Source organism: Rhincodon typus, chromosome 28 (assembly GCF_021869965.1).
Source record: "Rhincodon typus isolate 14 chromosome 28, sRhiTyp1.1, whole genome shotgun sequence".
NCBI lineage: Eukaryota > Metazoa > Chordata > Chondrichthyes > Orectolobiformes > Rhincodontidae > Rhincodon > Rhincodon typus.
In genome coordinates, this window is record NC_063359.1 from 9,294,380 (window position 1) to 9,311,651 (window position 17,272).

The 17,272-nt window shown below is 40.1% G+C and overlaps 1 protein-coding gene across 1 annotated transcript in view; it reads left to right on the forward strand.

The window, feature by feature from the left end:
- The window catches only part of brinp1 (bone morphogenetic protein/retinoic acid inducible neural-specific 1), a 107,149-nt gene that overhangs the window by 28,438 nt on the left and 61,439 nt on the right, over positions 1–17,272 (forward strand). Inside the window, exon 3 of the mRNA XM_048613350.1 lies at positions 1,780–1,949. Coding sequence (XP_048469307.1) covers positions 1,780–1,949 — 170 coding nt within the window. The remainder of the gene's footprint in view (positions 1–1,779; positions 1,950–17,272) is intronic.

Consider the following 17,272-nt stretch of genomic DNA (forward strand, 5'->3'; position numbering starts at 1 on the left):
CTGCTCCTCTGATGCTGCCTGGCCTGCTGTGTTCCTCCAGCTCCACACTGTGTTATCTCAGACTCCAGCATCGGCAGTTCTTACTATTTCTGAGTGAGTTATAACCCCACTGTGAATTGCATTTCTGAAGAAGGGTCCCAACCCGAAACATTTTTCTGCTCCTCTGATGCTGCCGGGCCTGTCGTGTTCCTCTAGCTCCACACTGTGTAACCTCAAACTCCAGCATCGGCAGTCCTTACTACCTCTCGTTGCAATAGTAGCTTCGTTGAGTTGCTGCAGTGCATTTGTAGATGCTATGCATTGCTGTCACTGTGCATTGGTGGTGGATAAAATGCCAATCAAGTAGGCTACTCTATCCTGGATGGGCAGCAGGCCTTGCAGTATCTGTGGAGAAGAAAACAGAGTTAATGTTTCGAGTCCAGTAACTTTTTGTCAGAATGAACCTGTAACTGAGTTTTCCTCCTGACTCCTGTTGATTTCAACTTTACCTAGGCTCTTTGATGTCATTGCTGGTGAAACGTGCTCTTGATATCAAAGGCAGTCACGTCTCACTGTTCCTCTTGAATTTAATTCATTTGCCAATATTTGGACCGAGGCTGTAATAAGGTAAGTGGCTATAGTGGAACCCAGACTGAGTGTCAATGAGCAGCTTATTGCTGAAGAAGTGCTGCTCGATAGTACTGTCGATAACAGCTTCCATCACTTTGCTGGTGGTTGAGAGTACTCTGATATGGTGGGAATTGGCCAAGTTGGCTTTGCCTTACCTTTCATGGACAGGATGTTTCTGGGTGTTTTCCCACATTGCGAGGAGATGCCAGTCTTGTAGGTGTCCTGGAACAGCTTAGCTAAGGGCACAATTAGTTCTAGATCACAGGCCTTCAGTGTGTTGCCAAAATACTGTCAAGGTCTCAAGTGACTGCCATATCTAGTGCTTGTAGCTATTCCAGGTGGACTCAATCAATTTGATTGACAACCGATACCTGTAAATTCTGGGAACCTCAGGAAGAGATCAATATAGATTGGCCACTCAGCACTTCTGGATGAAGATGGTTGCTCGTGCTTTTGCACTGAATGGCTGGGCTTTCCCCATCATGGATGATGAAAATATTTGTGGAGCCTCCACAATTTTGTAGTTTAATTATCCCTTAACTTTCATGACTCGATATGGCAGGATTGCACAGTTTAGGTAATGGTTGTGGGATCACTGAACTATGTCTGTTAAACACTCTTGAGTTTATCTTCCAGGTTATCTTTTATTTAGGTTTGAATAATCTATTATAATTATTACTAGAAGGTTATAATTATTATGATTTAAACTATGCAGTGTGACGTTTTCACTTGACCTTTTAATTCAGAAAAAAAGGCTAAATCTTGAGAATGCCTCTAACTTCTTCAAATGTTCAACAATGGGTTATCTTGAGAAGTGGTTTAAACATTGCTGCTAAAATTGAAAAAGAAATAATCACCACAGCTCAGGCAAGGGGAGAGGTTGATTCATTCATAGGAACCTCAGCCAGTGCAAGAATTGAACCCACATTGTTGGTGTCACTCTGTATTGGCCCACTGAGCTGGCTGACTGCACGCCCCACCTGCAGTGCATTTACTAAATGATGTCAGGATTATAGCGCATTAAGGCACAGAACCAGGCCATTTGTTGTATAAATTCCCATCATCCATCATGTCTTGTATATCAAGATTTTATTGTTTGGTATCACTGGCTGTTGTTTCCCCGTTCCTGTGTTTGGTAACTGTAAGTGTCCATTGTTCTTTTCCCTGCAGGTGAAGAAGCACTTACCATGTACATGGACAAAAGTAAGTTAGATAGAAAGTCAGCAAATGCCAGTCAAAGTGTGGAAGCCCTCCATCAACTTGCCTCATCCTACTTCATTGACCGTGATGGGACCATGCGACGACTCCATGAAATACAAATCTCTACTGGAGCAATCAAGGTACTTGGCTTCCATAATTTACAAGAGAAGAAAAAACCTATAGAATGGTATGATAATGATCATTCATTGGGTCTGAGAGCTAGAAAAATCATCATTGGTGGCAGCACCAATACAATGATAATGCAATGGTTGCTTTGTTGTATGAGAGTCCAATTGGATAGGGAACTTAAAATTAATCATCATGACAATATCCATCAGGCGCTATCACCCAAAGGGAATTTGTGTGGTGTCAGGATTATCAATCAGATTTGGCTTGTTGGGTATGCCATCACTTTTTTAAAAATTCATTAACGGGATGAGGGCATCGCTGGCCAGGCAGCATTTATTGTGCATCCCTATTTGCCCAGAGGGCAGTTCAGTGTCAACCACGTTGGTGTACATGTAGGCCAGACCAGGATAGCAGTTTCCTTCCCTAAAGGACATTAGTGAACCAGGTGGGTTTTTCCTGACAATTGACAATGGATTCATGGTCATCATTAGATTCTTAATTCCAGATATTTTTAATGAATTCAAATTCCACCATCTGCCATGGCAGGATTCAAACCCAGGTCCCCAGAATGTTATCTGGGTCTCTGTATTAACAGTCCAGCGATAATACCACTAGGCCATTGCCTCTGCTGTGCTTTTAAGCCAGCAATCCCTTTGTGAATTTAAGCCAGGTGGCTTTACAACAATTCCAAATGCATCATTTTTTTAAAAATTATTATCTCATGAGATGTGGTGATCGTTGACAAGGTCAGTATTTGTTGCCCACCTCTTGAATTGAGTGGCATCCTAGGGCATTTCAGAGAGTAGTTAAGAATTATACACATGATGTGGGCCCTGTGTGGGTCAGGTTAGGCAGACTTCTTGTCCCAAAGAACAAGAATGTATTTTATGGCAATTGCTGGTGGTTTCATGGCACCGTTATTGAGATTAGTTTTCAATTCCAGATTTTGTTAATTGGGTTTAAATTCTACCAGCTGCTGTGGTGGGATTGCAAACTCCTGTCTCTAGGGCATTAGTCCAGGCCTCTGAATTAACAGTGTAGTAATATTACCATGATGCACTGATGTTGTTGAGAATCCAGATTGCTCTCTAAAACCAGCTAGGCAGCTTTAGGTGGCATTAAGCTAGCATAAAATGGAGAAAGAAACGGAGAAAAGACAAAATTGTAGCATATCTGTGGGCCTGTGAAAGGTTATCTGGATGCTGTTTCAATCAAGGATTCACTCAACAGATTCATGATATATAAAGCTTTGTATGTGGTGTGCATTGTTTCCACTTGATAGGCTACACACCATATCACAGTATGTTAATTGATGTGAATTGTCCTCAAGACTGGAGTACATCAATAATTTAATCACCAGGTTACACCCCATGCAATTTACAGACAGCTGTCATTTTGTGAGTAGCCTCAATGGAGTATTTGAATAGTAACCTTAAAAGGTCAGGCCAGGTTAACAACTGAATTGTACACCTGTGCTGCAGAATCGACACATCACTGAACAAAACCCTTGGAGCTCAGCTTGTTGATTATTATAAGGAAAGATGAACATTGTTTTCAACCTTTAAAAAATTTCTGGATGTGCAGGGAAACATGTATGGCAGTTAGTGTTCCCTGCCTTTTAACAACCATTGAAGGACAGTTTGCGTTAGTTTTGTTGACATTTTGAGTGAATAAATCGAAAGACCTTTCAGTAGTGCAAACATAAATGCTTTTCATACTCAGTGGCATTGTCCGAACGATGGAAAATTTCAGCCTGCTTTGCCAAATTATGCCTGATCTAAAGAATTATTAAGTTTCCATTTTTTGTTGAGGTGAAATACAATTTGATTCAGTCTCCCAGCCATACACATCTATAATTCCCAGGTCTGATGCCAGGCTGGGTCAAGTTGAATAATTTTAGTCTGGACCGACCTTAGTTAAACTGGAAAGTGTGCAAAGAAGATTTACACGCATGTTGCCAGGACTAGTGGTGCTGAGTTATAGGGAGAGGTTGGTCAGGATAGGACTTCATTCTTTGGAACGTAGGAGAATGAGGCGTGACCTTATTGAGGTGTATAAAATCATGAGGAGCATAGATAGGATGAATGCATACAATCTTGTTCCCAGGGATGGAGAATTGAAAACTAGAGGGCATTGGTTTAAGATGAGAGGGGATAGATTTAAGAAGTACCTGAGGGGCAAATTCTTCATGCAGAGAGTGGTGCGTATATGGAATGGGCTGCTGGAGAAAGTGGTTGAGGCAAGTACAATGGCAACATTTAAAAAAGATTTGGATAGGTATGATAAGGTGAGAAGGTTTTAGAGGGATATGGACCAAATGCAGACAACTGGAACGAGCTGAGTGGGCAACATGGTCAGCATGGACCAGATTGAAGGGCCTGTTTCCATGCTGTATTACTCGATGACTCTGATACTCTACATCACTTGCAAAGAGATTTTAAGTTCAGCCAGAGGTTGATTGTTGTTCGGTGAAGAAAGTGTACACAGTGCGATGTGAGTGATAATGTATGGCTGAGATGGGTGAAGTGAAGCAGTGATGGATTTGGTGCAAGAAGGTAAATGGCATGCAAAACAAAAAGAATTTTTTTTTCCCTTTATAACATTTCTAATACTTAAAGCTATAATGTCAGGAGTGAAAACTAAAATAAGAAAATCTTGCCACTCACGACCTCAGCGTCCCCAAAGTGCTTGTTTGCCAAGGAGATTTTTTTTCATAGTGTAGGCTCCAAAACACAAAGATCTTGAATTGATATAGCAGGCATAATGCAGTAAAGAGACATTTTGCAAGAGGATAGACAAAACTTGACACTGACCGAAAGAATTGGAATAGTTGAACAATAGCTGATCAGAAATGTAGACTTTAAGAGCCTTCAAGGAGCAGGGAGAGAAGTGAAGAGACAGAGGTTTCAAGAGGAAATTTCATAGCTCACTGTCATACTATGGTGACCCGTGTGAGATGCTCGCTTTCAAAAATTCTGTTGGGATTGTTGTCGGATACAAATCTGCACAATGTCTGACCATCAACAAGACAAATCTAATTGCCAGAAGTTCAAGTGGAAGGATTTCCTCTATAATTCATGACAAATTACTTGGGCTGAATCACAACCTTTTAAAGAATTACTGCTAGATATGTAAGAACAATGTCACTTTGAGAACAAAAGTGAGAAATGAGAGATCTGTAACTGAACAGCTCCTCTGTCGTGATATATCGATGTATCTGACATGTTAAAAGCTTAAGTGTTGAGTAAATAGTTGACTTAAAAGCTTGACTCTGTGTAGACAATGAACAGTAATTGTGCATTGTATTTTGGTGGAGGTGGAGTGATTTCGCAGACATTTTCAATGCATTTCTATCTGTGATATTTGAGGGAATTTTGGTAATAGTACAAGTCATTGCTATGAAAGTAAGATTGCTGGTGACAAAATTAGTGAGAATGTGTCAGTTGTTGTGAGCATGTGACACTCGGTGTTAATTTACAAGTGCACTAGCTGTATAACCTTCTGCTGGATGACTGTATTTTATCCCTTTACAAGAAAATACGATTGACATTGTGAGAATCATTAACAGTTCACACATTAATTGAATAGATGAGCAATAGTCATAACTTTCCTTTCCTTCCCTGTTCAGTACATATGCTGTTCCATGTGAGATTCTATCTCCGACATGGGAACTCCGAATGTAATGATCAGGATAAGACACAAACCTTTCCCACTTATTTTATTACAATCTCCATAGAGACCAACAAGTTTTAAAGAGAAATTTGAACTTTCAGTTATTAGTTGAAAGAATGACATGTTGACATTGTATATTTTAAAATACTTTTACACTAAGAAATGACTAAAAATGCTATTCAATAAATGTCAGAGGCAGCTTGTACTTTAAACCATAAAAATAAATTATTCTTAGTGGCTAGTCACACTCCCTAGGAATATGGTTCTTATAAAAGCCTAGAACATAGAAAGGTTACAGCACAGAAAGAGACGTTTCAGCCTGTTATGCCTGTGCCAGCTGAATAAACCAGCTGCCCATTTTAATCCAACACAGTGCCTGCTCTGCAGCATTGCAGTTCCAGTGTTTCAGGTACAGATTCAGGTTCCTTTCTAATGCATTGAAGGTTTCCTACAAAATGGAAAGTGGATTCCAGGCTTCAATGACTCCCTGGGCGAAAATATTTTCCTCCTATCCCATCTGATCCTTCTACCGATCACCTTATATCTGTCAGTCTCCAGTAATTGACATCTCCGCTCAGGCAAGCAGTTCTTCCCTGTTCAATCTCTCCAAGTCCCTCAATTACTTTGTGTACTTCAATTAATTCACTCCCTTAATCTCCCTGTATGAAGGAAAGTAACCCCAGTCCATCCAATTTTTCCTCAAAGCTACAGTTTCAAGCTCTGGGGATGTTCTTGTAAATCTCCTCCATACTCTGTTAACAGGAATTATGCCCGACCCGTGATGCTGTGACCAGAACTATACATAAAACTCCAGGGGTTGCCTAACTAGTGTCTTCTTTGGTTCTAGTATTATATCCATGCTCTTATGTTCAATACCTCATCCAATAGAATAGATCCCATATGCCTTCTTTGCTACTATAACCAGAGTCCTGTCACCTTCAAGGACCTGTAGACATGCCACTAAAAGCCTCTCACTTCCTCTACCCCTCTCGGCATCCTCCCTTTATTGTGAATTCCCTTGCTTTGTTTTCCCTACCCAAATGCATAACCTAGCATTTCTCTGGGTTTGCTATTTTTTCAACCACTCAACCAAACCTTTGATAATGTCCTGTAGTCAACATCTAACTTCTTCACAGTCAACTATCAGTCAATTTTTGTGTTTCCCTATAAAGCTCAGTTTCTTTCCATCTTCCAGTGGCTTGTTTCCTTTTTACTTCCTCAGCCGGGCCACTTTCAGTCCTCGAACTGACCTCCACACTGAAAGTTACACTGCTGATCCCTTCCTCCGTCTCTGGGTTGGGCAAATCTTTCAATCTCCCTTATCACGTCACAGATTGCAGTCTGAGTATGAGCTCTCTCCTGTGTTCTGATTGGTGAAGGATCACATTCGACTTTCTCTGCTTAAAGTGCAGGCCTGATCAGCTTGATCTCTTGCTGTGTACTTCTCAATTGGCTACATACAACATGAAACAAAATTGTTGCTTCTGTCTGTCTGTTTTGCCTCGGTTTTTAAAGCGAAGCCTGTCACCTGAGTTTTAAGTGGCTTCCTTTACCCTCTCACCCTTGCCAATGTTAATTTTCTATCCAAGTGGAAATGCTAATTAGAATTTAATTAAATCATTATTTAACTATATCTGAGCTTCATCTTACAAATAAAGGAACATTTTACGCCACCACTGTTTGCAATTTAATAGCTATAATATCTTTTATGGGAATTTAGGAGATTCAGAATGTATTCATGGTTTAGTCAGTAACTGGTGCAGTTGTCTCTAAGCATAAATCCCTCTCAATAAAGTATTATAAGTCACTTTTGATCTCTAATGATTAAACACCCAGGCTTATTGCTAGGCACACTCTGTCATAGGTTCTATAATTCCTTTCATCCACCTTACACTTTAAGCTACAGTAATCTTACAATCCAAAAGATAAATTCCCAAATGTCTGAATCTTAGAACTGTAACAATTCACATATTCAAAGGGAATGAAATATTTTAAACAGTTAAAGTAAAATTATTGCCACTAAATTATGACAGGAAAGCAGCACACCAGGCTGAGGAGTGACAGAGGTGAGATTCAAAGGTGAGTGGGGAGTTTCACCACATTCAGCCTGGCAGGCTCAGGGGAAGGGCAATAGAAGACCAGATTTGGGATAGTGGGAAAAGAGAGCTCACAGTCCAAGCTAAAAGGATGTCTTCCCACAACTGCCATCAGGCCGCACAAGAAGTGCTCACCACATGGCCTATGTATGCACCCAGTGCCTCGCCTTTTGCTGGTAAAATACCAGGGGATAGTAAAGATATGCCCGCTGTGGCACCTGCATTCACATAACCATCCATGCCCACCCATGCCTGATCTGCTCGCCCACTCTGAGGGAGTGCTGAGTAAACCACCAATGTCTCTGCGAGAGGAATGGAAGTTTAAAAAAAAATTCAGTGAATTCAAGACTGTGGTGTTTTTGACCTTCAGTCATCAAATCCCTACAGTGTGGAAACAGGCCCTTTGGCCCAACAAGTCCACACTGACCCTCAGACATCCCACCCAGACCCATATAACCCACCTAATGTACATGGGGCAATTTAGCATGGCCAATGTACCTAGCTTCCACATCTTTGGACTGTGGGAGGAAACTGGAGCACCCAGAGGAAACCCATGCACACACGGGGAGAGTGTGTGAACTCCACACAGACAGCTGCTCTGAGGCTGGAATTGAACCTGGGTACCTGGCACTGTGAGGTAACAGTGCTAACCACTGAGCCACTGTGCCACCCTGTTTCTTAGCATGTTTCTTAACTCTAGAATTAGTGACTTGCATTAGTCTTGATGCACTTATAGCACAAATACCTCTCAGTCAGAAGATTGTGGGTTCAATTCCCCATTCCAGAGATCTGGATAAACAATTGAGGCTACCACTTCATTAGCGCGACACTATTTGGGGCACCAGAAATGGATACTGAGTTTAGCTGCACGAGATGGTTACCCTCTCAGATGAGTGTAAAGGCTGGCACGATACTATGCAAGAAGAAGGGAGTTCTGCTCAAAGACATTGGGAAAATGCTTGGAAGTAGTAGTATATTTTAAAAAATAGGGCAAAGTCAACATGGTTTTGTGAGTGGCTTTCGTTTGCAGAAAGTTCCAGAGAGTTGCAGCTGATTCCAGTCATATGATGATAGAAGCTATATTAAGAGTTCATCCATGTCTCCATCTTCTGGAAGAGATTCAACGGGAAAATACAGAAGTGAGTGTAGGCTTATTGTAAAACAAAAGTTATAATTTCTCTTCATTCTCTCTGCTCATTTTAACAGGTTGAATAATTTAATCCTGTTCTCATTGGAGTCTACAAGAATGAGATGTTATCTTAATGAAATACAGCAAACTTTTTATTAACCAGCACCTAGGGGACCAAGAGTCTGCCAGTTGATCAAATATTCCAGATAATCAAGAGGTCCATATAATCAATGTAAAAACCAAACTAAGTAATAGAAATGCAATGCAGGGGGGATATACACATCACTGTTATACTTTATTTATAGCGTAAATCACTTAAATAACAATGTAACTTTGCCTTAAATAAAACTTACCGGCAGAGAGCCCCCTCACTCGCACCCTCAACTGATTACTTAGACATTGCGAAGATTGTGATATTTGAAGAGAAATTGAATCAATTATTGATATTTAGTGTGGCCATTCAATTAAACAACATGTATATTTACATTGAGTTAAATAAATTAAAAAAGCTATAATAATTGGACAGAATAATACAGTAAACTTTGCGGTATTAGAGGTATATGATTTTTGCCAGTTTGTCGAGAATGCTGGTTCATAAGGTGCCAGTTAAAATAAAGTTTGCTGTCTTTAAGATCCTGAAGAAGATAGCAGATTAGATGCTGCGTGGTGTGATTATGATTGCAGACCAGAAGATGAAATTAATACTACAATCTAGCTAGGGACTAATCAGTTTTTCATTTGAAAGAGAGAAAGTTGGAGATCTGAAGTACTTAAGAGAATAAATCCTCAAGATTTGACAGTTTTGAACAAAGTTAGAACAGCAAAACAAAATGCAGCATGTGTTCATCCCATACCCCAGCACCCAGAATCAATATGAGATAAATATGGCTAACAGGCAAACCGTGATTAAACTACCCTGCAGGAAACATCAAATACCAAATACAGTCAAAACAGATCCCCTGGATTTCTCAGCAACCACCCTAGATGTTGATGACAACTTTGGTCTCCAAATCCCATTGAAATTTTATCTCCTTTACCAGGGATTCCAATTCCACTTTCAATGACCTCGCTTCAGAATTCACTCAGGAGCCTTTCTATTGTGGACAGACTTAACAAGTTCTGTCCTCCCGAATGTTCAGTCTCCTCTCCTGGATTGTGCTTCCCTGGATTCTAGAAACCACAACCAGCATCTACTCATAGGAACAATTCCAGGTTTCTTTCAGCTAAATAGAGCAACCCTTGGGTCTTTGGGTTTTAGTAGTACTATTCCTTAGCTGCACCAAGCAAATATTATTTGGGGTTTCTTTCAACCCCACTTTCTGTTAAACTGACGATTAATGGCTCTTCATCTGAGCCCGTGTGACTCCCAGAACTTTTTCTGAGCCTTAACCCCAACACTTAGATGTACCTACTGGTTTCCAGGACTTTTATAAGTCCAAATTCACATACTATTCCTGACTTCCAATTTCCACCCTGCCCTCACTTTCACCTGGTCCATCTCTCATTCCTCCCTCCCCTTCCTTGACATCTCTGTTTCCACTTCAGTGGATAGACTGGCCACCAATATCCACCATAAACCCACTGACTCCCACAGTTACCAAAAATATACATCCTCACACCCTGCTTCCTGTAAAAACTCTATTCCATTCTCCCAATTCCTCTGTCTCCATCACATTTGTTCCAATGATGCCAACTTCGACAAAGCAGCCTCCGAAATGTCCACCTTTTTCCTCAACAGAGGATTCCCCAGCACAAGGCCCTCAACCAGGTCCAACTCATCTCCCACACATCGGCCCTCACACCCTCTCTTCCCTACCACAACAACGATAGGGTCCCCTTTGTCCTCACCTACCATTCCCACCAGCATCCACATCATTAGCTTCCATCTCCACCAGCAAGATGCCGTCACCAAACACATATTCCCCTTCCCTCCCTTGTCAGCCTTCCGCAGAATCTGTTCCCTCTGGAACACCCTGGTTCACTCTTCTTTCACTCCCATCACCACCCCACAGCCTCATGGCGCCTTCCCCTACAATGGTAGAAGGTGTAACACCTGCCCATTTACCTCCTCCCTCCCCACTATCCAAGGACCCAAGCATACTTTCCAGGTGAAGCAGTGCTTTACCTGCACTTCCCACAATCTAGTCTACTGCACTCGCTGCTCACAATGTGGTCTCCTCTACACTAGGGAAATAAAGTGTAGACTGGGTGACCGCCTTGCAGACCACTTGCATTCTGTCTGTAAAAAAGACCCTGAACTTCCAATTGCCTGTCATTTCAACACAGCACCGTGTTCCCTGGCCAACATCTCTGTCTCTGGCTTGCTGCAGTGCTCCAGTAAGGCTCAGTGCAAGCTGGAGGAACAGCACCTCATTTTCCACTTGGGGACCCTGCAGCATTCCACACTCCATATCGAGTTCAATAACTTTGGGTTTGAGCTCTCCCATATCTTTATCCTAAACCCCCACACACCAGGCCTTGTTATCTCATGGTCTGCTATTACACACAGCTCATTGTTAGCCACTAACAGTCTCCACTAATAGCCATTCACCCTCCTAGCCAGATTGTTATCCACTCCTTTGTCTGCCCAACTGTTCTCCATCTTTGGGCTCTATCACCACCTATCATTCATTCTTAACTCCCCCACTCCCTATTTTCTGCATACAAACCAACATTTTCCTAGCCATCATCAGTTCAGAGGAAGGGTCACTCGACCCAAAACGTTAGCTTTGATTTCTCTCCACTGATGCTGCCAGATCTTCTGAGCTTTTCAAGCAATTTCTATCTTTGTTTCTAACTTACAGCATCCGCACTTCTTTTGGTTTTTATTTGGAATTACATCGTTTTTTCACTGTTGATAGGTCAACATCCTGGAACTCCCTTTCTAACAGCACTGTGGGTGTCTTGCTACCCCGAGGACTGCAACAATTCAAAAAGCAGCTCACCATCACATTTTCCAGTGTAGTTAAGAATGAGCAATAAATACTGGCCTGGCCAACTACACTGTCACTGCGTGGAGCCTGCTTCAGCAGCATCTTTATTGGGGTGAAGCCATTTCTCCATGCTTCAAGGTCTCTTACTGACTAGGACCCCAAAGGTAACAACCTTCTCCTCTGACTGCCTCTGCCCAAATAACAAAATCAGACTGTTCAGTTGACACTTGAATGTTTCTGTGTGACCTACAGAAAGTATTACCACAAATTCTGCCCTCATTCCTCGGCAGGATGAAGGTAACAACCATGGGAACAATCAAATGTAGCAACAATAGGAATACCTGGTTCCCTGAATGTTATAATATTCACAGGTTGCAAGCTTACACAATATGGTTAGATTCCAAAGAATGGATTTTGTTACAATGTTTTCGCCTCCTTGGGGAATCAAGAACTAGTTTAGAAATAAGAGGTCTCCCAATTAAGGTGGAGGGGAGGTCGAATTTCTTCTCTCAGAGTGTCATTAATCCTTGGAATTCTTTTTTTTAATCAAAGAGCAGTCGAGGCTGGATCATGTTCAAAGCAGTGTTGGACAGATTCTGATCTACAAGCCAGTCCAGAATTATGGGGACAGGTCATGGAGTGAAATTAAGGCTATGATCAGATAAGCCATGGTCTGTTTAAATGTTGAAGGAAGATCCGAGTGTAGAGCAGCTCACTCTTGCTCCTCTTTCTCATGGCCTTTTCACTACAGAGAGTTCAAACCTAAAGTTATAAATTCCGTAATGGGTTGCAGTTAGGAAAGGTCTGGAAAATAGGTCGGACACTTTGAAATTAATTTTCTTAAATGTAATAATATCATTAAGACATCTCAGCATGCCTCAGTTTCCCCTGTGGCACAACATGGGATGATAGAAACAGTCAAACTGAATCTGTTCATGTGTATGTGCTGCAATTAATATAAATGCAAATGAATGATTGAAATAGATTAGCAGATATGCAATCCTAAAGCAGACAAAATCCATTCTAACTTTCATCGGTGCTCAGTCAAACCTTCAGTGAGAGCTCAGCCTTAGCTAATGGTAGACAACCCACACGTGGCTTGATTGGCAAATATAAGTGAATGGATTATGCATTATTCAGTATCAGGCAAAGTCCAATAGGACCAAGACCATTTTACCACAGAATGTATTAATCCCATGAGGTTGTGTCATTAGAGCTACTGCTTTACACAGGACAAACTGGTGCTATGAAAATGTACTTTTTAATATATCTATTGATAGCTGATTAGTGTTTTGTTGATTAAGTGTCCAAGATGAATTACATTTTTTTTTGCCAATGAGTGAGTGCTGATGAGGAATGACCACATGAAAGAAACTGGTTTGGTGGACATTACCAGTAAGAGGCAGTGGGAATACCATCAGCAGAGAGGCAGTCATTCTGGGTGATTCAACAAGAATATAGATCCCAGTTCGATATTATTTCAACTGCCTGCATAGCTGTGCTCCTCATGTCTGCCAGCTGCCTTACTGCATCTTACACTGCTTCCATTCCAAAGTGATGTAGGATTCAAGAAGTTCAATACGCTGTCCAGGTCATCACCAGTTGTATCAGACCTCTGACAACAGTTGAACCTGAAAAAGTTTGAATTCACCCCATCAAGATACATATTCTTCTCCACAAATCCTCCCCATCCACTTACAGGTTAGATCTTCTGTAACATGATTCCATATGTGCCAAAAATCTTTTTGCTACCACGCTTAGCTTTCTATGCTAGTGTGCCAAACATTAAAGATGGAGAATGTTGCATTATGGCACAGATTTTAGACCACACAGGGACTATACCTTTAAGACAGTTAAATACATATAATATTCAGATATAAAGGTACCTGCCTCACCTTTGGTCAGTGTCTCTGTGTAATAAAGTCAATATAGTCAGTCAGCTTTTGTGTACATAATATGCAGTGATATTAGTAAGCACCGAACCCAGACAATGTGTAAATCTGTGAAGTTATAGCTTTGTAAATGGTCAATGTAGTAAAATAAACTTCAAGATATCAGACTAAACCATGGTGTATGTTTATGTGGGTTGACATACAGTTAACCACAAATGGCATCAGAAAGCAGCAAAGAAACAATTTTTTTTTTTTTAATTTTTATCACCAATTAAATAAAACAGATCCTTTTGAATTTCAACATGGGGAAAAGTCGGTTGGAGTAAAGAAAGTACTTTCAAACTTCGGAATATGACAGAAAATGTTCAATGGATTGACTCCTGTATTATCACAACACTTAAGAGATTCAGGAATGTGTCATAGCCAAAGTGCAGAGGGCAGAGAACAGTGCCACATAAGCATGTATAAGGTAAATAATAACTGGGATGACATAATGCAGGAAGAAAGATACCAGACTGTAAAGCTTTTTTTTTGATATAATAGGTTTTTGGGTTGACACAGTAAGCAAAAGCATTTTCAGTGTCACTGATTGTGTTCTTTTGTCAGGCCAAGCACAAAATTACACTCGAATCATTTAGGGCAAACATAATTTTGTTGCATTGAAGCTGATTTTTCTTTCTTTTTCATGGCCTCCAGCACATAATAAAATTGTTTTTTTTTATGTGAGAATCAGACAATAATGAATTGCAAAAATATTAAGGTAACCTTGTGATGTGGCAGGGAGAAACGACTAATAAATAAAATTGGAAGATAGCCAAATGGGCTGCAATTGTTTTGAAATAATAAAGGCAGCATTTGTTTGTATACACATTAATTATTACCGATGAAAGGAAGAGAATCACAAACAGAGAAAATGCAGCAATACCCTTGCGTTAAAATTTCTTTGAACACTCCATTAACAGTATTTGGTTCTGGTAATGACACTTGTCAATTGTATTTGCCGAATGTAACGTGTTTTTTTGGAAATCTTCACATTTCTTATTACGTTAGTTCAGTTGGCTGGACAGCTGCTTTGTGATGCAAAGTGATGGCAATTATATGGATTTGATTCCCCTACCAACTCAAATGACCACGAAGACCCTGCCTTCATAAGCTGCCTTCTTACCTGAGGTTTGGTGGTGACTATGGTCCATTGTGACCATAGCAACTTTCACTACTAAATGCCTAATGTAGGGTCACATGTCACACTTTGGAGATCAGCATGATGTCGGTTTTCCAATGTGACAAATGGTTGTCTCTTTTCACGAACTGGGGAGAGTTTGCTCATCCAACAACAATGGAAATTGTTTTAAAAGAAGCTTAAATGATGCTTGGAAACAGAGTATCCAAAATTGGGCCTTGACCACTTCACAGAACTTCAAGAAGGACAAGTTTGGAACGCAGTAAATATTGAGTTTCCTTCAATAGCAATGTTATCAAAGTTATGCCAACTGATTGTTATAATCCCAGATGGTATTATGACTGGACAAGCCAGATCTCAGAATGAAATCTGACTCCATGGACACATTGTTATTCTTTTCTTTTAACATGGTGGTCTTTCACTGAAACAATATTATGTTTCAGATTTGCTTTTAATGATAAAACAGAAGAACATTGCACAATGTGAATAAAATAAAATCCAAGCTATCTAAATATGACATAGGTGGAAAGATCTGAGAGAAAAATAAAGCCCTGTCCACTCCCCAATACCATCATTTTACAGTTGCTCAAAAAAACCAGAGAATTTTTTCTTCCCTGCCCAAGGTTTGAATTAATTATTTCTTTTTCCTTCAGTTCCTATCCTGTGACCTTCCTTGAATCCTCACACCTCTGAAGTCCAAGACTTTTTAATTCTTGAACATCCAAATGCATGTTTTTAACCCAATACTCCTGATCTGGAAATGTTCAGAACTGAAAGTCTTACACTGAGGCAACTCATTGCCTTAACTGCTCTGAACAAAATCCTTTTTCGAGGAAAAACTGTTTCATCTGATTTCAGTCAAGGCTCCTTCAAATTGAATTGAGAAGCTTTTAAGAATTTTTCTAATAAAAAACCTTTCTCATCCCAGCTTCTGCTAAATCAATGGATTAAGTCATCACTCATCACACATACTGTCTTAAAATCAAAAATCTATGAAGATTGACCTATTTGCATATTAAACCTGTTCACACAAAAAGGTGACCACACACACCACTAGCTTAAAATCCAAGCTCTTAAAAAATGTTAAGACAAATACAATTCACTCATCTGCATGTATAACAAAGAAACATTCTGTTTGTAACCTTTATCTATCACTGCATGTCTTCTTCATTGAGAAGTAGAACGGTAAGATTGACAAAACTGTCTGAAAAGTCCAACAATATTTTGTCCTTGAAGTTCCTTTCTAAAGACGTCACAACTTGTGTACGTAGATGGGAGGCTGGGGCTTAATTTAGTTGGATTTTTCTGCACGTCGACATTGGTAATATCATCACCAAAGGAAGTGCAGACGTTTTTGCTTCATATCAGCAACATCTAGCAGTGTCACATCCAAAAATGTCTGTATGGAAACAGAGGACGAGGTGAAAAGTAGAGATTTCCTGAATTATTCAGATGTCCCACAGGATACATTGATTTTGATTTCAGTGGAAATGTGAAACCAGATGCGTTTTTCAAAAAGTCTCTTAACAAGAGGGAATATTTATTCAGCACTTCCTTCTGAAATTTAAAATAGGTAGGATACATTCAACAGTAATGCATGTAATGGATAAATAGCTTTAGTTGCTTGAACTATTAGAACTGGAGTAAATCTCTCACAAAAATATAATGTGCCTTAATCCAAATTTTAGGAAGGCATCTCTAGTTTAGCATTGTAATTTACCATTGTTCACACCAGCCATTTGCATGGAGGGTGCGACTGATAGTCTGGTATAAATTTACAGCTAAAGACTATCATTGCGTTTTGTGCTCACAGCGAATGTCCAGCAACTTAGTTGAGATTGAAACTGCAATTTGGTGTGTATCATAATCTCATGTAGCTCAATTAAAACCTAGTGAGAATGGAAATCTGATCAATCAGTTCTGGATTTGGATCCAGATTCTGGAGATGAAAAGTAATCTTGACCCAGCTTCTAACATTTTGTACTCCTGTCAGTACTGTTGTCCATACTTTCATTCATTATTCAATTAACTCTCCCCTGCCACTTTTACTCAGCCCAATGTATTTTAATTATTTATAAAGCAAATACCAGCTGTAATTGAAATTTATTTTCAACTGTAGTTGAAATTCCTTCATTTTGCTTTAAATTAGGTAAGTCTGCTGAATTCGACTGCCATTTTACATTGCTGATGTCACCATTTGGCCTCTGCTGTGCAAAATATGGTATCAGGTGCCTGCAGAATATAAATCCAACACGCTGTGGTTTACTGACACTGTATCTGTTGAAACACTTAGCCACACAGGGATATTCATTTGTGTTTGTTCAGCTTTCTGGACATAAAAAGCACTTTCTATAACATGACACTGAAGATGGATAATGATGTTTTTTTTCATAGTTAAGTACGTACTTTGTGATTACATCATAATAACATGC